The following is a 27,929-nucleotide window of genomic DNA, read 5'->3' on the forward strand; positions in this document are numbered from 1 at the left end:
AGCTGTTGAGAGAACCAGGGATCACGTAAGGACTTGATACAGTTATTTCAGGCAAATACTTAAATAAAAATGGTCCTCTATTGCCTTCCCTTCTTGTGTTTCATGCAGACAGAGAAGAGAATACCTTGTGAAAAATAATTCTCTTCAAGGGAAGGCAGAATCAGCCAAGGAAGAGAGGAGACTCAGGGGTCCCCAGTCAAAAATCCCACCTCAGAATGGGCTCTGAGATAAATGGCTTCCTATCCTAATCTGTTACTGGGTCTTAAAACTAACAAGAGACTGGAAATTAGTGGGAATCGTGGAATGTCACAACTGGGAGATGAAAAAACAGACCTACTGTGTGGGGAAAGAAAGTTCAAACTATGTAATATAGAATGTCGGCAGGCGCAGGGACCTGGGAGGCCAGCTCATCCAATCCCTCCATTTTATAGAAGAGACACACAGAGGGCTAGGCACCTGTCAAAAATAGAGTTAGATTCTATTAAGGAAATAGTCAGTTAGTATAAATAGTGACAAAACTACTTTAACCATGTCTATCTGTTTCTTTTCTGAAAATCAGACTGAAAAAAGTCTCCTTTGCCCTGTCCCCCAAAATTAGTTTTACAAGGAAGGACTATGGGGAACTAATTTTCTACCATTTAAAAAATGTGATCTGATGTTTCTTGTTCAGTATAATAAATATGGACATATGTTTAGAAGAGCTGCACATATTTAACCTATATTGGATTATTTGCTGTCCAGGGGAGGTAAGGAGGAAGAGAAAAAAAATTTAGAATATAAGATTTTTCAAGGGTGAATATTGAAAACTATCTTTGCATGCATTTTGAAATTATTTTCAAACTATTATTACTTTTTAAGTTAAAAATATCATCTCGGGAGACTTAATGCAGCAGATAATTGGTTTGCTCATAGTCTCTGAAGTTATTATAATAACAGCATCTCCATAGTGACTTTAAGATTTACAAAGCACTTTCCACACACCAACTCAGCAAGGTTGATTGTACAGGAATTGTCAAACCCATTTCTGGTAAGAGTCAGATCCATGCCCACAGACCCTGCTTTTTCTACTTCACCTTAATGGCATCAGACTGAAGCATTTCCAAGTTCCCTTCCAGTTTTTCAATCCTATGATCCTACATATCGAAGACCTTAAATGCTGTCCTTACCTTGGAAAGAAATCTGGAAAGACAGAATAGGGGAATGAGTGATGCTCAAATGCCATCTATTCCTGAGTGCAGCAAAGCGAGAAATTGGCTAATAGACACTATTGCCATAACCCCAACAGCAGCACCTATTTCCATATTGATTTACAGTTTTGTTTGTTGTTCAGTCATGTCTGACCCCCCATCAAAGATGCTGAAGTGGTTTGCCATTTCCTTCACCCTTTTTTTTTTTTTTTTTAATGGATGAGGAATCCTGAAGTAAACAGGTTAAGTGATTTGTTCAGGATCACTCAACTAATAAGTGCCTGAGGATGAATTTGAATTCAAGACCTTCTTATTTCAGGCCCAGTGCTCTATCCATGGCACCACCACTAGGTTTATGGTTCCTTCCTTATAAAACCCTATGAGGTAGTTAACACAAGTATTATTACTCCCATTTTACAAACGAGCACTCAGAGTTTAAAAAAAAAAAGAATCTATCTGACCAAGGAATCACTAGGGGGAATAGCTGGCAACTTGAAACCTGATTTTCTAGACACTAATTCTGTGCTTCTTCCCATTGAATCTATCCCAATATTGCAGAATAGGTCACATATGTCATTCAAAGCCATGGATTTTCTAAAGATAATAAAAAAGATCAACCACAGTGGAATAAATCAGCCGGCATTAATAATGTGTCTTACATTCCCTGGCCCGCAAAGCAGACATCCTGTCTCCCCTACAAAGCCAACGCTCTGGCCTTTCTTGCTTATAGCTCCCCAAGATAAAATGTTTTGGGAGAAAGATCCAATTCAATTCAGCAGGCACTTATGAAGATCTATTGCTGGCAAGGTGCATTGTTTGGGTGAAGGGAAGATGCGGAAATGAAATGCAGAAATGAAATAGGACCTAATCTCAATATGAATCCATGGCTAGGGGTGAGCCATCTGATGAGTGTCACATTCTATAGCTAGGCTAAGTAGAAAGAGAAATATTTTTTTCAAAGAAATCAATAAGTGTATAATTTAGAAGAGCATTAAAAGAGTCAGTAGATATATCTTGAAGATGGATTTTGTTAAGAATAGTCCCTCCCGTCTCCTCTCTTTGTTTAGAGGGGGAGGAGAGATATGTAATGTCCTAGACATGTTCTCGTCCATTAACCCTGTAGTGCGTGGTCTCTGGCTTCACTCCCCCCACCCACATCTAGGGGAGACAGGCCAGAAATGTAAGTAAGCCGTGTTATTACGGCTGACCTATTTATTCTACTGCAGCTGCTCCTTTTATTATCTTCAGAAAACCCACGGCTTTGAATTGGCTATGTGACTCCTAGAGAGTAGCCCCAGTTACCCCGGGGGGTTGGGAGGTGGAGCATTTATTACTATTGTTCAGGAACTTGTATCCGGTATGTCACCTCCCATATCAAAAAATTGGTAAATAACTCTTCAGTTGTCCAATTAACATCAATTAGCTTTCAGGCAAAGTTTGATATTGAAAAGGCCTGAGAGCCTCCCAAGCAGAGCCAGCCTCCTTTACTACCCCAGCCCTGGGGGAAGGAAGGTTCCACTGCAAGGGGTTTCTAGCACCTTTCTGTTGCTAGTTCACTTGGGACTCTCATGGCTGAGAGGTGAGTCTCTGGGGCTTGTGTCTGCACTTTCTCCCCTCTCACCTCTTAATCCTTTACTTATCACTTCCAACTTGGTCATTCCATCAATACTGTTCTCTCCAGAGTGACCAGTGATCTCTTAGCGTCCGATCCAAGGGTTGTCTCAGTCCGATCCTCCTTGACCGAGCTCTGCTGCCACTGATGATCAGTTTCTCCTGGTAATAGGAGTAATAGTAGTAGTAACAAGAGGAGGAGGAGTAATAGGAATAGCAATAGTAGTAGGAGCTCTTCTCTAGGTTTGGGGGACGCCACTCTCCTGGTTCTTCTACCCATCCGACCACTCCTTCTCCGTCCTATGCTGGATCCTCCTCCCGATGACGTCCTTCAGGTTCTACCTTGGATCCTCTTCCCTTTTCCCTCTTGACCATTTTACTTGTACTTGGTGATCTCTTCAGTTCCTATAATTACCATCTCAATGATGATGATGGTTGGCAAATCTACCTTTCCTGCCCCAGCGTCTCTGCTGACCTCCAGTCTCCCATCTCCAACTTGAGGCATCCAGAACCAGGCGTACAGTAAACATTTTAAACTCAGTACATCCAAAATGGACTTGTTGTCTCCTGTCTGATTCTCCGTGACCCCATCTGGGGTTTTCTTAGCAGAGATACTGGAGCGGTTGGCCATTCCTTCTCCAGCTCACTTTACAGATGAGAAAACTGAGGTAAACAGGATGAAGTGATCATGGATTATGCTAGGAAATTTCTGAGGCTGGATTTGAAATCCTGAAGAGGAATCTTCTGATTCCAAGCCCAGTGCTCTACCTACTGCCCCCCTTGCTGCCCCCTCAATCCTGGCTTGATTATTGAATCTGTCGGTGGGGTCAGTCTACCTCAAGTCTCTCCTACTCCTGTCCATCCTGCATTCAGCCTCTAAAACCTCCTTCCCTGTACTCTCTAATACCAACAGCTCCTGTTGCCTCCAATGCAAAATGCTCTTTTTGGCATTTAAAGTGCTCCAGAATATATACAGTCAAAGCAAGCACATTTAAAGTACTTCAGAACCTAGCCCCCTCCTACCTCTTCAGTTTTCTTGCACCTTACTCCATGTGCCGTGTGCACCCCAGTCCAGTACCCAAGCCTCCTGGCTATTCCATGAACAAGATGCTCCATTTCCCCGTTCCAGGTATTCTCTTTGGCTATCCCCCAGGCCTGAACCCTGCTTTCTTGTGAGCTCTGGCTACTGACTTCCCTGGTTTCTTGAAATCTCAACTAAAATCCCACCTTCTGCTGGAAGTCTTCCCCAGCCCCTCTTACTCCCAGTGTCTTTCTGGCTAATGATTTTCTATTTATCCTGTATAGAGCTTGCTTTGTATATCCTTATTAGTGTATTATTGTGTTGCATTGTATTTGTGTAGAGTTGTATTGTGTAGTGCATTGCCATTAAATTGTAAGCTCCTCAAAGGCAGAGCCTATCTTGTCTCTGGTATCCCTAGGCTTAGCACAGTGCTAAACATAGTCAGGCTTAGTCCATAGGTGATGGAGAATTATTTATCCATTCATTGGTATGTCCATTCACTGCTAGGCTGAGTCTAGGAGCTGGCTTTGAGGCTTGGTTCCTTACCAGCCCTGATTGCTTTGGCTGGTATAGATTCAACTGGAATTCTTGGTGTTTCTTTGACTTCCCAAAGCCCACAAGATGGTAGCCTTCCATCTCCGACATTCATTCACTTAAAATCAGGAAAGAATAAACAGAACAAAGTCAAATAGATGCATCTCCATGGATTCGCAAATAGTTGCTGCTACTACTATTACTCCTACTACTACTATTACTCTTCCTCTTCCTATTATTACTCCTACTCCTACTACTGCTCCTCCTACTATTACTCTTACTCCTCCTGCTCCTATTACTACTATCACTACTCCAACTCCTGGTATTATACCTACTACTATTACTACTATTGCTACTACTATTACTCCTAGTACTATTCCTACTCCTACTGCTATTACTTCTATTACTCCTACTTTTTTTCCTATTGTTACTCCTATTACTACTCCTACTAGTATTACTACCACTCTGACTACTACTATTACTCCTACTCCTACTCCTATTGCTATTCCTATTACTACTCTTCCTCCTACTCCTATTATTACTACTAGTATTACTCCTATTTCTATTACTACTGCTACTGCTACTATTATTATCCCTACTACTATTCCTACTCCTCCTACTATTATTCCTATTCCTCTCCTTCTACTATTCCTACACCTACTACTATTACTCATACTACTGCTCCTACTAATATTGCTACTTCTACTATCATTATTCTTACTATTACTCTGACTCCTCCTACTGCTACTACTCCTATTACTCCTACTCCTATTACTACTCCTATTCCTATTATTACTTCTACTATTATTACTACTGCTGCTATTCTTATTACTACTGCTACTACTATTATCTCTGCTACTATTCCTACTCCTACTCCTATTACTCCTCCTCCTCTTATTACACTACTGTTATTCCTATTATTATTACTATTGCTGCTATTATTATTACTACTGCAACTATAATCCCTACTACTATTCCTCCTCCTATTACTCCTACGCCTACTACTATTGCTACTCCTATTACTCCTCCTCCTCCTCCTCCTATTATTACTACTCCTATTACTCCTATTACTATTACTACTGCTGCTATTTCTATTACTATTGCTACTATTATTATCCCTACTACTATTCCTACTCCTACTACTATTATTCCTACTCTTCTTCTGCTATTATTCCTACTCCTACCACTATTACTTCTACTACTACTCTTATTACTATTCCTCCTCCTACTCCTATTATTACTACTACTGTTACTCCTATTACTATCACTACTGCTGCCATTCTTATTACTACTGCTACTACTATTATCCCTACTACTATTCCTACTTCTACTACTATCTTTCCCCACAATCCAGTGACTGACACTACTTCTTCATCTTCACATGAAAACTCCCATGGGAGAAGAATCAAGTCTGTCAGATCAGGCCTTTTGTAGCTCTGCTCAACTATTTAACAGACTTTCTATCACCATGCAGTAAGCCAACATGAATCAAAGGTACCTACATGTGTTTTGAAGTAGAGAGGAGACATAAAAATAGGCTGATCAAGGCTCTATGTTGGCTGATAGCATGCTGAGCATCTCATGTGCTCTCTCTAAGGAGTGGGCCCTCACTGGCCAGTCCCACCCTTACTCTTCCACACTTCAAGTATCCGTGATTTTTATCCATGGGATAGTCATTTCATCAAAGTGAATGTGGCCCTTTCACACTTTAATTTCATGGAGGGTTCATACTTTAGTTTCATAAGAAGCCAGAAAAATTGAGTTTATGATGATGTTTCTGTACTTAGCTAGGCTGACTTCCTAATGATAGACATACTGGAATATAACCCCAAATGACATATATTAATTTATGATACTAATCAAATTAATCATTAGTGGAAAAAATGATCAATGATCAATAAGGGAGAGGTGTTTTTAAAAAATAATAATAGCTTTTTATTTTTCAAAAAACATACAAAGATAGTTTTCCACATTCACCTTGTGCTCCAAATTTTTCTCCTTCCCTCCCCATCTCTCCTTTCCTCTAGACAGCAAGTAATTCATTAAAGGCTAAATATGTGCAATTCTTCTAAACATAATTCCACATATATCATGTCGCACAAGAAAAATCTGATCAAAGGGGAAAAAAATGAGAAAGGAAAAAAAACAAGCAAACAACGACAAAGATGAAAATACTATACTCTGATCCATATTTAGTCTCCATAATCCTCTCTCTGGATGCAGATGGCATTTCAAGTCTATTAGAATTATCTTGAATCACCTCATTGTTGAAAAGAGCCAAATAAAGGAGAAAGGTTTTTGTAAAACATCAGTGATGACAACAATGGCGTAAGTACATTATTGCTCAATTTAAGGGATTTTTGGATGGTTGAACCAACTTATAACTAAAGCAGCAGTGTTAATGCGCCTGTTTGCCCACAGCCACTCCAGGAAGTGCCACTTTTTTTTTAAACCTCTTTACCAATCTAATAAATAGAACCCAAAAATTGAAGAAGAAAAAATTATACCAGACTCCCAAATTCCAGCCAGAGCTTCTCCTCTGCTATTATAATCTTGGAGAGTCCAGAGTTATCTCCACACCAGAGGAAAGCTCAGGAGGAGGCTGCTGGTGGAAGTGAATGAAAAAGAATTATCTGCAAAATTAATTAACTGTGGGTCTCATAACTAAGTATGGGAGTTGCAAAATTATGATTTATATCAGTAAGTGTTTGATTTATATCCCTATTTTATATCCTTGTATACCTAGGGTGACATACAAATTTCTCAGATGAAAAGGAGTTAGTTGAAAAAGTTTAAGAAACCCTGATCTGGGACATAGTTTTTCAACACTGGGGGCAAGGTATAAGGCCCTCTGAGGAGTATCTGAGGGTATCACAAAACAACGGCCAACAATATGAGGATTTATTTATACATATTTGTTATGCTCTCTTCCCCATTGGGAAATAATATAGGAGGAAGGAAAAAAATACTTTTTTATTAAGTTAATTTTGAAAAAGAATACATGAATGTAAAAATTAATTAACAGTAAAAGTGAACCAGTCAATAAAGCAAAAGCCAATATTATTAGATATTTGAGAATACAACTCCTGAAGAAAGTATATCCAGTTTTTCAATAAAGACAAAATTGAAAGTCAGTAAAGCACAACAATCACAATAAATTTACTCCTTCTAATGATGAATGCAATAATAGTGTATACACATATGTAAATGTCATCTATTATAATATGTACACATGCATATCACACACTGATATATACATATGTCGTGTGTGTGTGTGTGTGTGTGTGTGTGTGTGTGTGTGTGTGTATTCCACAAAAGAAGTCAAATTTGAGTCTGGGGACATCTCCATCATGTTTCCTTCTCTAGCTTCTCTCCCCTTTCCTTTCCTACCACTTTCAAACACCACTCTTTTCAGCTTCCCTTTGTACGTTTTCTCCTCTTCCTTGAGAAAATAATTTTTTTTTTTTTTCCGTTTTGCTTGTTTAGCACAGTTCTGAGTACATAGTAGGCACTTAATAAATGTTTGTTGACTGATTGACCATCCTGACAAGCAGGTGTGATGCACCTCTGTTACTTATAGAAGCCTATGACACAGAGGATTTGAGTCAGCCTGGTCTTTGCAGCATTAGCATCTGTGAAATGAGTTAAGGCAAAATTAAAACACTCTTTGTATGGAATTAAAAGGACCATAAAATTTGTTCTGTTTCTCAACGTCATCCATTTTGGCGAATATATACAACATAAGTTTCTTTCAAAGAAAAGTTGCGACTTTAAAAAAACTGAATTAACGTGGGAATGAAAAGGGGTAATCTTCTGAAATGTTCAACAATGTCATTTAAATTTAATTGCATTAAATGATAAGCAAAAATAGTTTTTCAAAAGCCATGTCTCTAACATGCAAAGAAGTGCTTGCTTCTTATACAGCTGCTAACAGAATTATGTATAAAAATACTCCCTCATTACACAGGGGAAATGTTGGTGCTACTTGTGGTAGGAGAGAAATCATGGAGTTCCCTAAGGTCTCTTGACATTTGCATATTTAATAAATAATTTTTGAAAAAGCTTAGTGTTCTAAATAAATCAATGCAAGGTCCTTCCTCAAATGTATACTCTGATTTAAATGGTAAAGAGACTGCATTTATGAAGTTAAAGCACCAATTAATGAATTGCCAAAATAAGTTTTGATATGCTTCTCATTTAAAAAATTACATACCCCACACATAAAATAGAATAAAATATAGTTTTGCACAGAAAAACATCATATTAAAATATTATCATGGTGATTATTTTTGTAGTTATAAATTATTTTAAAAACATTTATGGATGAATAAATATTAAATTTGTATTTTTGTTTTAGGTTTGCATGTTATAAAGTTGTCATAAATTATCAATTTTAATAAAATAGAAAATAGAAAAAAGTAAAGATATGGTTATTAATCATTTGATTCATAGATTCTAATTTTATTTTAAAATAATATTTTATTTTTTTCCAATTACAGGTAAAGCCAAATTTTTATATTACTTTTTTAAAATGTGGGTGGGTCCAAATTTTCTCCAACCTTTTTTTCCCCTCCTTCCCCAGAATAATAAGCAATTTATTGTAGGTCATATAGGTGCAATCATTCTCATTTTACTTTATAGACTTAGATATTTCTAAACATGAAAGAATAAGGAACTCGTTTGCCACAAGCAATTATGATTCATTTGATCTGATTTCACCAGGGCAAGTTTGGTTGGCTGAAACATCATGGTTTGAACAAACATTTGAATATAAAACTTTTGCGTTTTTGTCTACAGCTGAATAAAGAGTTTTCTGCTTTATTAAACAGAGCAATACACATTTTGCCACAATTCAGACTTTATTTTCTTTGTGGGAAACATGGTTTCCTGCTGTAGCTAATGTGAAGTCAAAATCTCAATCTTGAATGTTTGAAAAAAAGAAAGCACTCTATTTTAAAGAGCTTTACACAGAAAAACATCACATTAAAATATTATCGTGGTGATTATAATTATAAAATTTTTATAAATATTAAGTTATATTTTTGTTTTAGATTTTCATGTTACAAAATTGTAATAAATGATTAATTCTAATACAAATGTAAACAGATGTTTTTGTGTGAAAAATTTTTTGTAAAACCAAAAAAAAAATTTGTTAATTAAATGTCATGATTCTATAAGGCATGGCTCCTTATCCACATATACATATATGTGTTTATATAATATATATACATATAAATGTATATGTATATATATGTATCCATGTAAAATTTGCACACAGTTGTTTGCATGCTATCTCCCTCATTATCTTGTAAGGTCCTTCAAGGCTGGAACTGGCTTTTTTTTGTTTCCCTTTTTAAAATAACCTTGATACTTATTACAGGAACTACAAATAACAGGTGCTTAATAAATGCTTGATTAACTGGACACTTTTGACCGAGTGATCTGTAAAGTTAATTTCAGCTCTGTGAAATATAAGAGGAATATTTATTTATTTTGTTATTATTTTTTTCCCTGAGGCTGGGATTAAGTGACTTGCCCAGGGTCACACAGCTAGAAGTGTTAAGTGTCTGAGATCACATTTGAACTCGGGTCCTCCTGAATTCAGGGCTGGTGCTCTATGCACTGCGCCCCCTAGCTGCCCTAAGAGGAATATTCCTATGGCACTGTTTTCCGAACTTGCCGGGGAGGTCCCCACTTCACAGAGGAGGAAACAAGAAGTGAGCAGGCCGATTGAGTTGAGTAGCCACAGTCAGTGAATAAGAGGCAAAGCTAGAATTTGAACTTTGCTCTTCAACTCTATATCCGAATGAATCAGCTGAGAGTGTTGCTCCTTGGGGAAAGATGGAGGCGGGACAGAACCGGGTGGGAAGAAAGGCTTTGTTTTTTGGGCCCCGAGGACAGGCCCAGAAAGACACGGAGAAGCAGATTTTGTCTCCATGTGAGGAAAGGCCCTGGGTCCGTTTTTGTCTCCATGTGAGGAAAGGCCCTGGGTCCGTGGCTGCGGTCCAAGGGCGGGGCTTGTGGCCTTAGGAGCTGGAAAGCCCTGGTTCCAGGGAAGGCACCAGGCCACAGGATGCTCTAGAGCCGGCTGGTTTGGGCTCAGGCCTCTTGCAGCTCGGTAGCTCCTCAGTAGGCCGCCAGCCAGCGCTCTCCCTGCAGCAGCGGCTCTTTAGGCCTCGGGTCACAATGCTGCCTCAGGGAATCCAAACAGCCTTCCTTGTAAATGATCCCAGTCATTTCCGCACTGGTTCTCCCTCCAGATGAATGGATGAATAATGCATTTAAGTGCTTACTATATACAACATATAGAGTTAGAAACCAGTCCCTGCCCTCAAAGAGCTCACGTTTTAATGGGGTGGGAGGAGAGACAACATAGATAGGTTTCAGCTGCATGGTCCTTAGGGCGCATCAGCCAAGAAGATGGAAAAATCTTTTTCTGATTTTGAAACATTTGGACACTGAGCAAACAGATATTTATTGATTGATCGATTATCGATCTGGGTCTAAGAAGAGATGGTCAGGACGGTGTCTGGGCTGGGCCTGTACGTTAGTAGCCACTGCTGACACGAGGCCTTTACAGAGATGGCAGATATTCACGCCCACCTCCATGGGCAGTAAGTGGCCAAGGGGAAAGGGTATTGAGCCGGGGGCTTCACTGGCATTCCCCTCCGGCCATTCATTTGACTGGGTGACCTTGGACAAGTAATTTCTCTCTGCGCATGCGTTTCTACATCTGAAAATGAGACTGTACTGCACCGTAGGTAAGTCGCATTCCAGTCCTAACATATGGACATTTCTCAATGGGATGGAACGCCGTGAAAATGAATTGTATTCTGTTCTTTCATCTCTCTTCCCCGCCCCCCCACCATCTTCAAAAGAGCGATCTTTCTCGGTTCCCCGCCCCTGATGAGACTGAGATTGATTCGGTCCAATCAGCATTGAGCATGAGCCTCCTCTCTCCAATTCTCCGCCCCCTTCACTTCCCCGCCTTAATTTTCTTTCCCGGCTTCAGAATTTCCCGCCAACACCCCTCCCCCAGCCCGCGCAGAAGTGGCCAATGAGAGCCTGCGGCGCGCTTCTCTGCCGCCAGGACTTCTTCTGGGCCAAACTAACTCAGAATTAGGTGAAGATTTTACTGGAGCCCTTCCCAAACCCAATGTGGGGACTCGTTTGACTTCCTAGACACCTGTAATCCATTTTTTTAGTTTAATTTTTTTTCCAGAAGTTTATTATAAATTCTCTCGTCCGCTTTCCCAAACCGAAATTTAGAGGCTCTCTTTTTCGATCCCCCCCTCCCCTCTGCGTCCAGGTTCTGATAGTTCACGCCAGGCTCGCGAGAGGCGGCGGGGGGTGGGGGTGGAGCCAAAAGCTTATAAAACGCCGTTGGAGGGAGTCGCCGCTCGCGCGCGAAATCAGTCTGCGCCCGTGTGGTGTCGTTATAGCAGATCCTCCGCTCGGCGTTAGTGAAGGGAACGTCTACACCAGACTTCTCTTCTCGTCAGATCACACACGGTCCCTGCTGCACACCTTGCCATGGATTGCCGGCAGCGGAGTCCTCACGGTGCCACAACGAGCCCCGGGAATAGTTTCTGGGGAAGCGACAGCAGGTAAGGGGATCGAGGTAGCGCCGCCTTAGCCACCGCACTCTGGCGCCTTCTTCGCTGTCCAGTTTTGAGGGGAGCGGCGGGCCCGGGCCGTACCGCGCCTGCGCGGCATCCCAGACTCCACCTTCCTGCTCCCCGGGATGCGGGTGGCGGGAAAAGACCCCGGTGCAGCTCCTCACGGCGAGAACGGTGCTGTGTTGGTGCGCAGTATAAGAAGGGACTGAGGACAGGACATGGGGCCTTTGGAGACGGGGAATTGGGGCACAAGAACTGATTAACTCTTTTTAGTTCATTTAACCGAGAGGTCACAAAAAACGTGACGGACTCCAGCCCCCTCCCCCAGCGCTGTTTCCTTTGTACCCCGCAGACGGAGGCCCGCGGTGGGGGGGGGAGGGGGAGGAGGGGGAATGTTGACTCTGCCATGCAAATAAAGCCGGGAATTATACCTGCTCCTTAAAAGGTTTCGGTCCCCAAATTTCAGCGTGGCGTCGACCCTTTTAATTTCATTTGAGATGCAGAGGCGGTGGGTGGGAAAACAATATCGTTCACGAGTGTTAGGGACGACCGAGTTCTTTATAAAACAGCCCTGTCCAAAAGTAAAAAAGAAGAAAATGGATGCTTGCAATTGGGTGAGCCATAATTAGGAAAAATCTCCTTTACGTTTTCCAATTTGGATTCTCTCATTTCTGAAATGAATAATTGGGATTATTTGGCATGGCTGGAGTTAGAATCTCAGGGAACCGAAAGTCTCCTTTGGATACATTTACAGCCACCCCCTCCCCCCATTAAATGTGGAGGATTTTGTAATCTGCGAATTTACAAATGGGAAAAATGTGGGAGGGAGACATGGCTCGCCCAAGGCTAGGACATGGAGAACCTAGATCTTCTGACCTCATTCTTCTATTAATGAGAGCTGAATGTTCTTGATGCTTCATCACATGATGGGGTTGAAAGGATGTGATTCCCTGATGGCTCCGAATTGTTACTTCACAGAAATGTTAGGCTTTGGGGGGTTACTTATTCATTTCCCTTATTTCAGGAAACTGAAACTGAAACCCAGAGCGGTGGATTGGCTATAATGAAGGTTACATTGAATTGGGATTATAAGCACCTTGTTCTTCTGTCTCCTAATCTAGTACTTATGTTGTCATATTTTACCAGTACCCTAATTTCCAAACAGCTCACAACTTAGAAGAAATTAGCACAGAAATGTTAATGGCTTGTGTTCTTGTTTTTATGCATAGCACACTTTCTCCATCCCGGTGGTCTCTTGGACGGAAACGAAGATTGGATGGAAGGCACAGAAAACCAGAAGATGCTGATGCATCTCTATTTGTCGAAGATGAGACCAAACCTAGACATGCAGAAGAAAACGAATGCCGGAATTCAGACAATAGGCTTGAGAGGTAGGATCCAAAACTTGCGTGTGCCTTTGTGCCAGTTGTGACTGAGCCTTGAGAGGCTTGTAGCAGTTATATTCCAAACTATTGTTTGAACCTGTTTTGGGGAAAGAAAACACATGAGAGGTAGGACAATATGGCAAAGGCTCAGGGGAAACTTTGTATTTTTCATCTTCTGAAAAATTGGTATGCTTTATTTATTTGGCATATTCAAAACAAGCCTAAATCTGTTTCCATTTCCTAGAATATTTGCTTTATACCTACGGGTTAAAAGTATATCACACCAATTTGTAGATACTAATAGAAGTTGGGTCAAATTTGCGCCTGTGGAAGCACTGGTGAGATTGGATCCAGTAAGTGTTTTTCTGACTTGAACTCATTTTAGAATCCATACACCTGTCACCTCTGTCATGTTCATCAATCAGCTTGATCAAAATAGATAACAATATAATCGTGTTGTATGGTTTTTATATTCAGTGGATCTGTAATATCAATGATATTGATATTCCTGCCAACAATATGTATCATATCTCTGTCTCCATAAGCTCTCCATATATTCGGGCCTTTTGGCATTTCCAGAAATTTTGGTTACATGGGGGAGGGGAAGGCCCCAACCTAAATTTAAATTATTATTATTATTATTTTTTTCCCTGAGGCTGGCTAGGAAGTGTTAAGTGTCTGAGGCCAGATCTCAGGGTCCTCCTGAATTCAAGGCTGGTGGTCTATTCATTGCGCCACCTAGCTGCCCCTACCTAATGTAAGTTTTAACAAAAAGTGCTTTAAAATTTAATATGATTAAGTAAAAATTCTCCAAGTTTTAAAATAGTTGAATTTTTTGATTTATTTGAGGCTGAGTAGCTAAATCCTGTATTGTCTATTAAAAATATACTATAGATATTGAGACAATGATAAGATAAGTTTCTAAAACTGGGGTTTGTGGTTGGTTTTCAATTAGCTTTTTAGAAGATGAGAATATTATTTCTCTAAGATTGCATCATAGAATCTTTTACCTGTTTGATAATAGCTAATTTTTTAGTGCTTTTAAGATTTGCAAAGTATTTTGCAAATATAATTCATTTCATTTGACTCAATAATCCTGGAAAGTAGGTGCTGTTATCCCCATTTTACAAATGAGGAAACTGGGACACACTGAGATTAAGTGACTTGTATAGGGTTCCCCAACTAGTTCATGTCAAAACAGATTTTAACTCAGGTCTTATACCCTACTCTGAGCACCCATTCTCTCTACTTCTACCTAGGTGCATCTGTTTGAATTTTCAACAAACAAAAGTTTTGGGTATTGTTAGAATATTTATTATACTGACATCTTAATTGTAGTGGAAAATTATTAATGGAAACTTTTTTTAATGTTCTTTTTGATGTAGTTGTGATATATTTGGATCCTTTTAGGCATCGCAGAAATTGGTACAAACGAACTGAATAATTTTGTTTCATTTTTATGTTTATGTCACCAAAAATTGTTGGGCTAATTTTTAAATATATTAATCATAGCTTAAATTTTCTAAATGAATTTTCCGTAATTTGATCTGTAATTTTTTTTTTTTTTCCGTTTGAATGAAACCTTAAAAGGCAAAATTGAATACTTTTTATTGTTCACTTTAACCAGTGTTTATTATCCCTCTTCCTTTCTAGAGGAAGTAGTGAAAAGATCATTTTATATTTGCTTACTTTAAAAATCAGAGTTAACTCAAGAGATCCTTATAACTCTGGAATGGATGCTGTTACTAGCTCCATTACAACAGATAAGGAAATAGGTTCAGCAATTATCTGCTTGGGATCTTAAAAATGGGGTCCAGGATGAGGTTAAAATTTGGATTTTCCCAACTCTGTTGTCTACTATGCTTTATTGCTAAAATCAAAACAAGTATAATGTCATACACTGAAATATACAGGCAATCTTTGTTTTCTTTTAAGCTCTATTCCTAAGAACTATCAAAGTAGGCCTTCCCTCATAAGAAATGGGTTGCAAAACGAAACTACAAATTCTAAAGTTTGGAATTAAAAAGTTAAGCTATGAAATGAAAACTACAATATTTCTACATAGAGCTATCCTCCAAATTACATATATACAAAATAAATGATAGCCCTATTGTGTCATAGTTTAAGCTAAAAATTTTTTTAATAATTATAACTTTATTGACAGTACATATGCATGGGTAATTTTTTACATTATCCCTTGCACTCACTTCTATTCTGATTTTTCCCTTCCCTCCCCTAGATGACAAGCAGTCTTATAAATGTTAAATATAGTTTAACCTAAAATTAACCTGCTACATAAAATATTAGTTATTAACCAAATTCTTCTTGTCTTAAAATTTATAAGAGATTATGGGGAAATTGTAAAGAATTTGAAACTGATGCTTTCTATTGATAATCACTTTAAAGGAAACAGAAAAGTGTTCAAAATTATATTACTTGCAGCTATATCTCGTGGTTAAGATGCTAAAGATGATTTCTTTGCACTGAAAACTTTTCATGACTAATTTCACATTTTCCTTTACCTCTGCCTAAAGAAAAAATCAAAGCCAGCAAGGGAAAAGTCTGGAAATAATTGCTATGTGCCACACGACTACAAAGGGGTGGGATGGAAGTATAGTATATTTGTTGAATCCTTGTTTTGTGTCTAGAAATATTCTAAATATTAAGATTAGAAACATCAAAGGCCACTGGTCCCTACCTTCAAAGAACTTACATTCTAGTCAAAGAGACAAATGTGATACCTATAAGATGAATACAGAATGAAAGCATAGCAGCCTTAAGAGAGGAAGACACTAGCACCTGGGGGATCCAGGAAAGACCTTGTCAAAGGGAGCTGAGTTGTAAAGGAAACCTGAGTTTTAGAAGGCAAAGGGTAGGGGGGGAGAGCATTCCAGGCCTGGAACATAGTGCAAAGGCAAAAGAGGACATGTAGCAGTAAATATCCCAGTTTGGCTTGAGCATACCAGTGTGTAGAGGGGAATAAGATAAGATGCTAGAAGGCTAGACAGATAAAAAGAAGCTAGGTTGTGAAGAGCTTTAAATGGTTAAAAAAAAAAAAAAAATCTCATTTGACCCTAGAGAAAATGAGCCACTGGATTTTAAATATGATGGTAACATGGTCAGATCCTATCTCTTTATTTTCCAAATGTATTTTTCTCGTCTAGATATCCTCCCTTTTTAATAAAAAATGAGAAAACAGTTCTACAAAACATAATACATCCTACTTCTGCAAAGAAGGTGAATGTTATGAAAATGTAAAGAGAAAACCCAAAGAGGGAAAAATGTAGACAACAAGATTAAATGTGATAGATGGGTAGGGGAAAAATGGAGAGTAAGAAAGAACAAGATTTATCCATAAGAGTTTTTTGGTAATTTGGGTAGTTTTATTTGAATAATGAGGTTAGAAGGCAAATTGCATGAGTGTTGAGAAAGGAAGTGGAGGCAGTGAGATTAGGTAACTTTTGAGGAGTTTGAAAAGGGGAATAAAAAGAACAACAGTTGGTTGGGGGTGATGAAGTTAAATGAAAAAGACTTTTACAGGTTTTGGGGCAATATAGAGAGAAGAAAGCAGAACCAGAAAAATACACTGATAACTATATAATGGAAAAATACTTTAATGACTAGGCTTAGCTCTGAGAAAAAGATCAGGGAGAGCTTTAATTTAAGATAATTGTTCAAACAGCACACTATTACTCTGTGACATTGAAGTAACACTTTGAATATTCTTAATCTTTGTTTACAGGTTTTTTGTTTTTGCTACTTTAAAAGTGCTTCCATAAATTTGAGGTATATATGAAGGACTTTTGCCTTGCCTTGAAATATATGTATAACAGTGGAATCTTTGCTAACCCATCATTTTTAAAGAATGTATGCCGCCCTTTATACCACCTTTTTATAATGGATCCTTATTAGCAATGTATTGCAATCTGTTCATGCCCTTCAACACAACTTACTCAACATATGTAAAGTTATTGCTTTTCAAATTTTATTATTTTCTCTGAACTGTAAATTTAAATTCTCTCCCCAGTTTCACAACTCCAGAAGGCCCAAAACCTCATTCAAGATGTAAAGACTGGGGAAGTGTAGTTGAAGAAGATGAAATGCGAACCAAAGTGAATAAAGAAATTGCAAGGTATTTGGTCATACTGAATTTTAAACTCTTTGCTAAATAATTTGATTTACTTATCCTTATTCTTTAAGCAAATTTTTTTTGAAGCATCATTGAAACTTTAATAATATGGCATATATAGTTATTAGGATTATCTAAATATCACTTATAAATATATGTGATATTTATAATATATATAAACCGGTATAGATAACTCTATAAAATAATGAACACAAGTTATATATCATCCCTTGTAGTTCAGTAACCACCCCCACCCCTGAGCTCAACAGCAATATTCTTTTTTTTTTCCTTTTTTGTGTTTATTTTATTTAAGGTGGATAGAACATAGATTATTAGGTAGTTTTTTTGAGGTGCAGTAAAAGGTTTTCAAGCTATTTATAATAAGTAATAATCCACTTAAGTCTTATGTAAACATCACAAGTGACAATTGTCATTTTTTAGCCGTTTCCTCCTCCTAGTATAAAGTAGAATCCAGTTAGACGGAACTGGAATTATTTTATTTAAGATTATCTCCAAAAAGTTTTTAATACTTGAATTTATTGAATTTAGAGAATTTTTTATTTTGATTTTCCAGAGTTCCTTCTGTTGAAACATTTTTCTACATATTATTTTGGACTCCTTAGCCTTTTTAAGTTTTGGTAGAACTTAAATTTGCCATGGATTCGGAAGATTTTTTTTTTTTTTGCCTTTCTGAGGCTGGGGTTAGGTTAAGTGACTTGCCCAGGGTCACACAGCTAGGAAGTGTTAAGTGCCTAAGATCAGATTTGAACTCAGGTCCTCCTGAATTCAAGGCTGGTGCTCTATCCACTGTGCCACCTAGCTGCACCTAGTCAGGAAGATTTCTAACGTTTTTATACTGATTAATTCTGCAACTTTAGCCATTGGCCCTCTCTTGGCCATATCTATAAATACTTGTAACTTCAGAAATACTGAATTTTATATATGTATATATCTCTGGAATAGTAAGTTTAATGTAAATTTTTCTCAGATACAAGAGAAAACTTCTTATAAATGAATTTGGAAGAGAAAGAAAGTCATCTTCTGGAAGGTAAGTAACATGTGATACTTTTAATTTTGTGTGTTTATTAAAAATAATCATGAAACGGGAACTATGAATGCTATAAAAAAAAAATAGAACAACCTTTATGAAATTAGGCAAAGATAAGTTTAACCAAGAAATCACAAAACTATGTTATGGAAAAATCAGTGGGAAGGAATGGATAAAATTGAGAAAATTGATATGGATACCTAATGGGAGTGACTTCTTAATTGAAATTTTATATGGTGAAATTCATTTATGTAAATACAGATATTTTCTACATAAGGTTACTGGGTCTATTACGAGGCTTTTCCCTGGCTATTTGATTACCATTTTGAATGTTAAGTAAAATTATAAAAATGTTACTTTTTCATTATCTTTGGCATCTGTGAAAATATAATCTTTTTATTTTGTTTAGTTCTGATTCAAAAGAATCAACATCTACAGCACCAGAACTAGAAACAGATGAGAATGTTCTGATGAGAAGACAAAAACAGATAAATTATGGAAAGAATACCATTGCTTATGATCGATACATTAAAGAAGTTCCAAGGTAGAATTTTTCATTTGTGTAAATGGTGGGCTTGAAGTGAAGTAATGTCCTTTTAAAAAAAAAAAAAATCATACCACTTATATATGACTGTATATCCCCTACTCCATCAATTAAATATTTCCTTGTAATAAAAAAGCTTATGTTTAATGAAAATGTTAAATTTTCTAAAAAGAATTAGCCACACGGACAGCTTATGCAGCTTTTTGCCATGAGTAAGATGTGGTGATTTAGAGATTGTTCTAGGAATCTTCGTGATAATAGAGAAAAGAAGTATTGCACATGTGGCAAGAAGATTTGGTATTACAAAAACAATTGACATCCTAAGGGGATTTAGGAGGGAGAAGCTAGGTGAGAGGTGAAAGCTTTTGACTTGATTTGAATAAGGATGAAGGAAAGGAGGAGGATGAACAAAGAAAGTTGTAGTGGAAACTTAAAAATTAAAATCTGAAGGAGACCAAAGAAGTCATGCTGAGGAGGGAGAATAACAAGTGGGAGTGTAGGATATTGCAAGCTAATTTTCACCCCAAAAAGGGATCTTTGCTAAGGCATTTTGCTTAATTTGTTGTGGACTGGCCCCTGTTGAACCAGCTGGCTTTTCACTGTTACACAAATATAATTTTGTTTTTTAGTAATAGGAATTGTCATTGTACAACTTGATATGTTAGGATTTGCTATTTTAATAGATTTACAAAGAATTTAGATGCCTAATATAATCCAAAGAAATGTCGAGCTTATCCAGTGACAGGTTTTTTAATAAGTTAAACAATTCACTTTTTGAAAGCTCAGGTTCATTAAAATCTCAGATTTCACACAAATAGTGATGAAAATTCTTTGGAAACATGGGAGAGGTGTGGGTTCTTAAACTAATGGGTATATTCTTGCTAATACAGGCATCTTAGACAACCTGGAATTCATCCCAAGACTCCAAACAAATTTAAGAAGTATAGCAGGCGATCCTGGGACCAGCAAATCAAACTGTGGAAAGTTGCTTTACATTTTTGGGATCCTCCAGCTGAGGAAGGCTGTAACTTACAAGAAATGTATGTATATATTAGGACTTATTTTTTTTCTCTGTATTATGTAATTGTCTGTCCTATAAATAGACCATCTGTGCTTATGGACATACGTTGTGTATACAGTTTTGTGACCATGAAATAGTGCCTTTCAGACCTTCCTCTAAGAACAATTCAGTCAGTATTTACTGTCTTGATATATAGGACAATATAGCAGGTTGTCTTCTCCCTAGGAGCAATTTAGAGTAACAAACAATTAAGCTCTATTGTGCATAAAAGTTAGTGAAGTTGAAGTCATGGGTTATTTTTTTCTCTTCCTACTCCCTTTTCATCAACCAGAAAGAATTTTGCCTGAGTACAATATATTTATTGTGTTTGCATTAAAATGTAAAGCCTGCATTTCCATGTCCTGTGTGCTTCCCTTAGCATGTTTCTCAAAGAGAGAATGTCATTTCACGTTAAAAACCATTTAAAATGGTGAGGTTTTTCCGACATGCATGTTATTTATGAAAGTTGCCCCATATTAAAATAGTGCCTTTTTCATTTCAAGGAAATAACCAGTCCAGGTTTTCAAATGATATGTTTTTATATAACTTGATTAGCCAGTGAGAAAAAAAATAAATTGAACTACTACCACCCCTAACACATTTACATTGTACTTTGAGATTTATGAAGCCGTTTACTTGCACTGACTCTTCAAGTTAGGTTGTGCAGTAATGAGACATTGGTCTCATTCTGCAAATGAGGAAGCATAGGACATTCAGCTTTTCAAAGTTTTTTGGGTTTTTGTTTGTTTTTTAAATACTGGGCAAGGGGAAATTATAGAGCAAGAAATCTTCAGACATCAGGTTTCTTTTAGCTATATGATGAGCAAGTCATTGATGTCATTTGCATGTTGCTTTGTAATTTTAACAGCACCCCAGTAGATATTGGTGAAATGGAGACTGAATCTGCCGAAAGTAGTTCTGAATCACAAACAAGCTCTCAGGATAACTATGTGAGTACTGGGGTTTTGTTTTTCCTTCTACCTTTTAAGTTTTAAGGTTTTCTAACTCCTACTTAGTCCTTGGTAGTTTGGCTCATTTTAAGCGGTAATGTAAAAATATAAAAATGTGCTTGGTTTGAGCTTTATACTATAATAGTATAAAAAGAAAATTGCCAAAATAAGACAAAAGGTGAATTCACATTTGGAAATAAAAGGAATTGTCAGAAATTATTACATGTGACTTTGCCATTGGACTATTAAGTCATAAATGAGTTTATTAATAAAAGATTCAGTGGTCTAGCAGATTTGTAAATGAATTTCTGCAAATGTTTCAGAATAGTTTTTATTTATATATTATATATATTTATATATTATTCATATAATATTTATGCTACAAAAAATTATTTTCAATAATAGAGAACAAAGGCATTTTACAGAGATCTTTGAAGCAAATAGAGTCCATATACCTGAAGTTTAGAAAATTGTTCACTTTGAATTTATACCAGGTATTCAAAAATTAAAACAATTTACATAACTTTTCCAGCCAACTTCCCTCTGCCAACATGAATTAATAGATAAATCCTATGTAGTTTCTTGAAGTAGGAGAAAGATGAAATATTTTCCCCAGACTTAATCTTTAGAGGTGGGAACTGAAACTTGTTCTTTGTTACTTAATTTTTAGTTCACTGCCTCTTAAAAATCATGATTTGTTTTAATCATATTTTAAAAACATTTTTATCATGAGTTCTAAAATTCATGGTAATGAAAGGCCCTCTGAGGAGATAAGTTTGTAATTAAAATCAACAAAATGGTTGAACCAATTTACATCTTGCCTATCTTCCTTATCCCTCCAACACTTTTCTAATAGTTTCTAATCTTTGTAAATTTCATTAGTTTATAAAGTGAAATTTTGTGGTTCCATTAGGGATTTGAGTGACTTTTCATAAAGCTGTTGATAGTTTTTAATAATTCTATAATTGTTGATAGTTATTTTGTAAAAAGTTTATATCCTCTTACCACTTATCTAGCAAACTTTTTAACTGGCAGCTAGGGATACAATGGCTTGAATTCCAAGTTTGGAGGAACTTTTGTATAATACAGTTCTCCCAAGTACTTTGTGTTCTTGGGCTTATCAGACATTGCAACAGTGTCCAATTGCTTCTCTAAGTTCGGACTTCACATTCTTTTTTTAAAAATATATTTTATTTTCCTCTAATTACACATAAAAACATTTTTTTTAACATTCTTTTTTTCAAATTTTGAATTTTACAACACCAATCCTTGAGAAGACAAATAATTTCAAATAGGTTATACATAAATGGACTATGGGCTAATGCCCATAAATGCATCTGCTAACAAAATTTCCCATGTTACTTTCCTGTGAGCAATACAGACTGTTGATTTTAATTACAAACTTATCTCCTCAGAGAGCCTTTCATTACCATGAATTTTAGAACTCATGACAAAAATGTTTTTAAAATATGATTTTGTTCATGTGACTGGAGATACCCCAAAGCATTCAAAGTCAAATTTTCTTTCACCAAAATGTTCATGATAATTTTAGGATTAAACCAGATACAAAGTAGTGCCTACTCATTAAGAAACAAGTGGGGAAAGTAATATTGTTATATTGCTAAAGACAAATATAATGAGGATGTGAGGCATGGGGAGATTCTGTGAACTAATGCAGTAGGAATTAAGCAGAACCAAAAAGCACATGAGAGAAACCACAATTGGATTTTCAGTTGGTCAGTGTTAGATTCCTTGTAGATGTTTTCATTTATATTGTTCTAGAGGTATGTATTCTGGTTTTGCTTATTTAGATTCTGTTCATATTGAACCTTCCCATGTTTTTTTGAACTACTCTAGAACTAGAATGGCAGCTGTGTGGCTCTGTGGTTTTGAATTTAGATGGCTGGAAGGTTCATGGTATCTTCACCATAAAGAAAGGTCAAGGGTGGGGGGGGTATAGCTTTGGGGGGGAAAATAAATTTTGCTTGGGATGTGTCAAGTTTGAGATACTTGAAACATCCAATGAATATTTATATCAAAAAGTGCCCACTGGCAATGTAGACCAGGAGCCAAGCAAATTCTAGAGTTGATTATATATAGGTGTAGGTTTGGGAGGTGTCTGCATAGAATGAGAAATGATTAGCCTCCATTCCTCCCAAAAATAACTGATTAGGTCATCAACGATGTATAGAGGAGAGAAGTGGAAAGGGCTCAATACAGAGCCTTGGTATATATCCATGGTTGTAGGAAAGGAGTGAATAATTATCCAATGAAGGAGACTTGAGATGGAGTGGTCAGAGAGGAGAGGAATGGAGAGGACCTTGTCATGAAGGTGAAACCTGGTGACCTCCAGAGGTCAAGAAGGATAAAGACTGAAAAAAGGGGCATTGAGTTTGGCAAATTGACATCATTGTGAACTTTGAAAAGATCCTATTCAGTCTTGGTAAAGTCAAGTCCATTTTGCAAAGGATTGAAGGAGTGCAAACTGAGCTTAGGGCGCTCCTTTTGGTAGTTAGACTATGAAAAATGTCAGGAATAGTACTTCAGAGGATGGTGGGATCAAGCAAAGTTTTTATTTAAAGAGTGGAGGAGGCCAGGACATATTTGTAGGCATCAAGGAAGGAGCCTAAAGACAGAAAGTATTTGCAGATTAGGAGGCAGGACAGTAAGTAGGAGGAGGGAACAATTTTCAGGAGTATGAGGAAGGAGTTGGGATTTTAAAAAGTTGGTTTTCTTTGGTAAGAAGAGCAACTTTTTCATTTTACTAGAACCAAAGAAGAAATAATAGGAAGTTATGTCGGTCAAGAAGTTTATAGTTTGATATATAGAAATATCATTTAAAAAATATTTTTGTACCCAATTCATAAGTCTTTGGAGATTAACCAGATATTTGAATTATGAGATTATGAAAGTAACCTCCATAAGGTGCATATTGTTGTAGTATAGTTAGATCAAGCAGAAGTTTGTACTTTAAGCCAAGAATATTTGGATTTTTAAAATCGTTATTCTAAAATGATATAGTTGCTAATCTGGAAACCATAGGATATACAAAATGGGATCAATACTTGCTTACCTACATTCCTTAATTTTGTGTGATTCACATTTTTGTTTTGTAGGATATGTATTCTGGCACGCCCACAAAAGTTAGACATGTTGATTATCAAACAGGAGATGAATTTGACTTGGAGGCTTGTTTGACTGAACCACTGAAAGAATTCCCGTCTGTGAGCTAAGGGTGCCACCTGGAGGATATTTTGAGAAAACGAATTCTGTTCTAAAATAGATGACATTGTTTAGGTGAAAATAAGTCTGGTGAAATGCTGGCCAAACTGTTGATAACTGGATGTTTCCCTCCTGTTCATAGTTTATTATTTCATGATATTGCTATTCTTGCCTCATTTTTTTATTTTTATGTATTTTTTTGTATATTGGATGGGTTTGCAAGTGTTAAGTTATAAATTGTAATAACCCAAGAAAAATGACAGTGAAACAATTTAATTGTTCTATAGGTTTCTCTGCAAGTTAACTTGGCTAACATAAGTGTCTTTTTCCAAGTATAAAATGCTGCATTGGTCTCTTAGTTTTATCATACAATAAGGGTCGGTGCTTTTTGTGTTTTGCCAGTGTACTTTCCTTACAAGCTGAATTCTTGGCATCTCTTCAAGATGCCAAGTATATTATTAAGCTTTTTCATTTCATCCAAAGTACTGGAAAGTTACCATAGATATGGTGAATTATTTGAATAACTGAGTTTGAAGATTGCTGCATCCTTAGTTTGGTACTTGTAAATAGTGATAGACAGCTCTTCTTGTGATATTTGAAGAAGAGTAAAGGAATGCAAAGTGTATAGGGAAAAACTTTTTTTTAATGCAACCAATTATTAAGCCATGTAAAATTGTAAATGATAACGTTGTACAGATTTTCTTTTCAAATATTCAATTGTAAACTTAATACAGTTAAAGATTTAATTACTTTTGTATGGAATGTTCTTGCAAAAAAAATAAAAGGAAAAGAATAAGGTGTGTCAGATTTATTAGGTTGTCAGATAGATGTGAACTTTGTTAATCTGCTTCCTGATGAGCTTCTCCCTTGTGTATTCATTTTCAGAATTCATAAAGCAATCTTTCACAAGAATAGAAATAACTATCCTGTGTGTTTTTAACCTTGGCTTTTTTGTTTTCCTCCATTAAAGAGAGAGATGCTATAGGATGGGAGGGACAGATGTAAATTTATTATAGGCTGGTAGCTTGAATTTTGTAGGTGCTCAGTATACATTTTTGAATGAATAAAAATTGTTCAAAACTTGAATCTTTGTAATACCAAGTGACAAATGATGTGGGGTGTTTGTTGTTTGTTTTAATTATTACTCCTAATGAGTCCTATCTAGACTGCATTGCTGGGATTGCTCTGATACTTAAATAGACCTTTTGGGTTTGGTTTTGGTTTTTTTGTAGTAAATATTTCTTGTTTTGTACAACTATTAAAATTATTTTAGAAATGTGACTTGACTCCTGTATAGTCAGATTACTTCTGAAGTAATGCATTAATTTCTAAATGCCATGTATTTAGAAGGTTGTTGTTGTTGAGGCAGGTCAGGGCAATAAAGATAATCTTTGAGAACAAATTGGAAAAGTTAGCCAGAGTGAGGTTAGTTGGTTGAAGGTAAGGCTCTATTACTCTAAATCTTTTATTTCAACCTTTGAGTGACATTAGTAAAATGACAGAATTCAGAATAAAGTCCAACAAAAAGGTTAAGAACAATTACTGATAATTCTCATAATAGTTTCTGGTTTCTTTTAAAGATGTTGGTGTTACTAAGCCTTCCTTTAGATAGTTGTGAATCAGACTTTAAAAAATAACAGATCAAGCACTGATAGGGACTAGGAATATAGAGGTGAAATAGGAAGTAGTTCCTTCCTTCAAGATGCTTACATGATTGTCACAGTTTTAGCAGAGAATGAATATTCAAAAATACTGCCATCCCTTTGTAGTTAAATTTATTTGGAATTTGCCCTTAAATTTATAAGAATATTCTGGATTTTTTTTTTTCTTTTGTTAAAAAATAAGACTTACATATCATTTTGACACCATATCTAGATCTTCACAACCTTTAACAACAAAAATGACTGATTACTCTCCTGTGCTTTTATAGAATATTCTATATATAGAAGATTTTTCTCATATTTTCCCAGGTATAAAAAACTTCATGAGCTTAAATCACCTTACCATAGAGCCAAAGTTCAGAAGCAGGAGAAGAGGTATGCAGTTTGAAAGCTAGACCACAGAGAAAAAAAGTAAAGTAATGCTGAATGCCATCATAAAATAAGGTGATAATAGTAATGTACCAGATTGTAATGACTGGAAATACTAGAAATATTTGCTTAGGATGCATGAGACCTGAGATCTGTTTGTACTTTTCTGGCTAATATGACTTAAGAATTAAAGCTCTAGGACTAAAAAGCCATCTAAGTGGCGCCAGATGGCTATCACTTGCTCAAGGTCACCCAGGCAGTAAGTATCAGAAAGGGGATTTGAACCATTTTCTCCATTGCCAATGTTCTTTCCACTTTACCAAGCTGCTTCAATGCTTTTCTGGGCCCTGGTTTCTTCATCTGTAAAATGCAAGAGTTGGACCTGATTTTGTGGAAGGAACGGCATGACCAAGAACAAAGGCACATGTTCAGTAAGTGGAGAGTAGTATAATTAGGATATGTGGAAATTAGTGGTGAGAGATAAACCTAGTACAATGTTATTGGCAGATAATTTGGGTAAAAAATTATGAAAGACATAAGACTGAAGGCAAGGAATAACAAAATTTTCCTCCCATACATTTTTTAAAATGAATCCTTCAATCTATATTTACACAAAATTAATATGGTGGAAGTTTTAATCCAAGGTATTGGATGAATCTTTAGGGAGAGAGATGATGTTTCAAATGTTGAGCTGGTAGGAATTTTTGAAAATCCATTGTGTGTTTAAAGTTCATCATTGGTTTACCCCTTAGCTTTTACATTACAACAGTTAGTTCCTCCTTAGGTCTGGCCCATAACTACCTCTCATGAATTCTAAAAGCCTCTGACTTTGTTTCCCTACCTACCTCTTGTCTCTCCTGTCAAATCCATCCTCACAAGTTCCCTAAATAACCTTCCCTAAGGCCATATCTGCTCAACTTCCTCAGGGGCTCTATTGTTCTTTGTTTTTTAAGCTAGCTTTTCCACAGGCTCCAGGCTACCTCTCCAGCCTTATTCTCCAATAATCTTGAGGTGTGTTATATTTTAACTCAATTGGACTGTTTGTCATTCCCCAAGTGCCCCATCTTTGTAACTCTCATATTGTTACCTTTACCTGGGATGTCCTATCATCTCTTAAAAAAAACAATGAAACAGCTCAGAAAGAGAACAGTTTTGTGCCTTTTGGTGTTTAAGGAACTATATGCAAAGTTCAGTTTCATGCGCAATTTTATTTTCTATTTGTATATGAAATGTTTGTTTTTATTAGTCATTGTCAGATTCATAATAAAGTTGTTGAAACATCTCTTCCATTCTCTTCATTCCCATGGATTTGTATGTGTGTGTACAAAATTCTTTTTCCTTTGTTCTCCATGACCTGGTTCAGAATCTCATATCTCAGCTGTATTGTAATAATGGAGCTTTCTGAGTTCCTGTTTGGTTTTTCCTTTCTCCAATTTGTCTTCCAATTGCCTAAGTAGGACTGTGCTGTTTTCCCTTCTGTAAAACAAATGGCTGCCTCTGGCCCCAGGAAAAGCTAGTATTTCATCCTGAAGTTCAAGGCTTGTGGCATCCTACCTTTTCAATTTTCTCATCCAGTATTTTTCAATCAT

At 36.7% G+C, this 27,929-nt stretch overlaps 1 protein-coding gene across 1 annotated transcript; it reads left to right on the top strand.

Moving 5' to 3' along the window:
• Positions 1 to 11,735: 11,735 nt before the first annotated feature.
• On the top strand, positions 11,736 to 27,622 carry SLBP (stem-loop histone mRNA binding protein). Its single transcript, XM_074273174.1, has 8 exons — positions 11,736 to 11,960; positions 13,202 to 13,363; positions 17,385 to 17,489; positions 18,475 to 18,534; positions 18,944 to 19,078; positions 19,969 to 20,118; positions 21,007 to 21,088; positions 24,205 to 27,622. The coding sequence occupies exons 1-8, from the start codon at positions 11,887 to 11,889 to the stop codon at positions 24,319 to 24,321; spliced, it is 885 nt and encodes a 294-aa protein (XP_074129275.1). The 5' UTR covers positions 11,736 to 11,886; the 3' UTR covers positions 24,322 to 27,622.
• The last annotated feature ends 307 nt before the right edge of the window (positions 27,623 to 27,929 follow it).

The sequence above is a fragment of the Sminthopsis crassicaudata genome, chromosome 6, assembly GCF_048593235.1.
Source record: "Sminthopsis crassicaudata isolate SCR6 chromosome 6, ASM4859323v1, whole genome shotgun sequence".
In the NCBI taxonomy this organism is placed as follows: Eukaryota; Metazoa; Chordata; class Mammalia; order Dasyuromorphia; family Dasyuridae; genus Sminthopsis; species Sminthopsis crassicaudata.

Bases quoted from the DNA above. Each gene is read 5' to 3' on its own strand.
- SLBP (XM_074273174.1), top strand. From the start codon at position 11,887: ATGGATTGCCGGCAGCGGAGTCCTCACGGTGCCACAACGAGCCCCGGG. The intron at 17,490-18,474 runs GTATTTGGTCAT...AATTTTTCTCAG, and splicing joins GTGAATAAAGAAATTGCAAG to ATACAAGAGAAAACTTCTTA. The intron at 21,089-24,204 runs GTGAGTACTGGG...TTTGTTTTGTAG, and splicing joins CAAGCTCTCAGGATAACTAT to GATATGTATTCTGGCACGCC.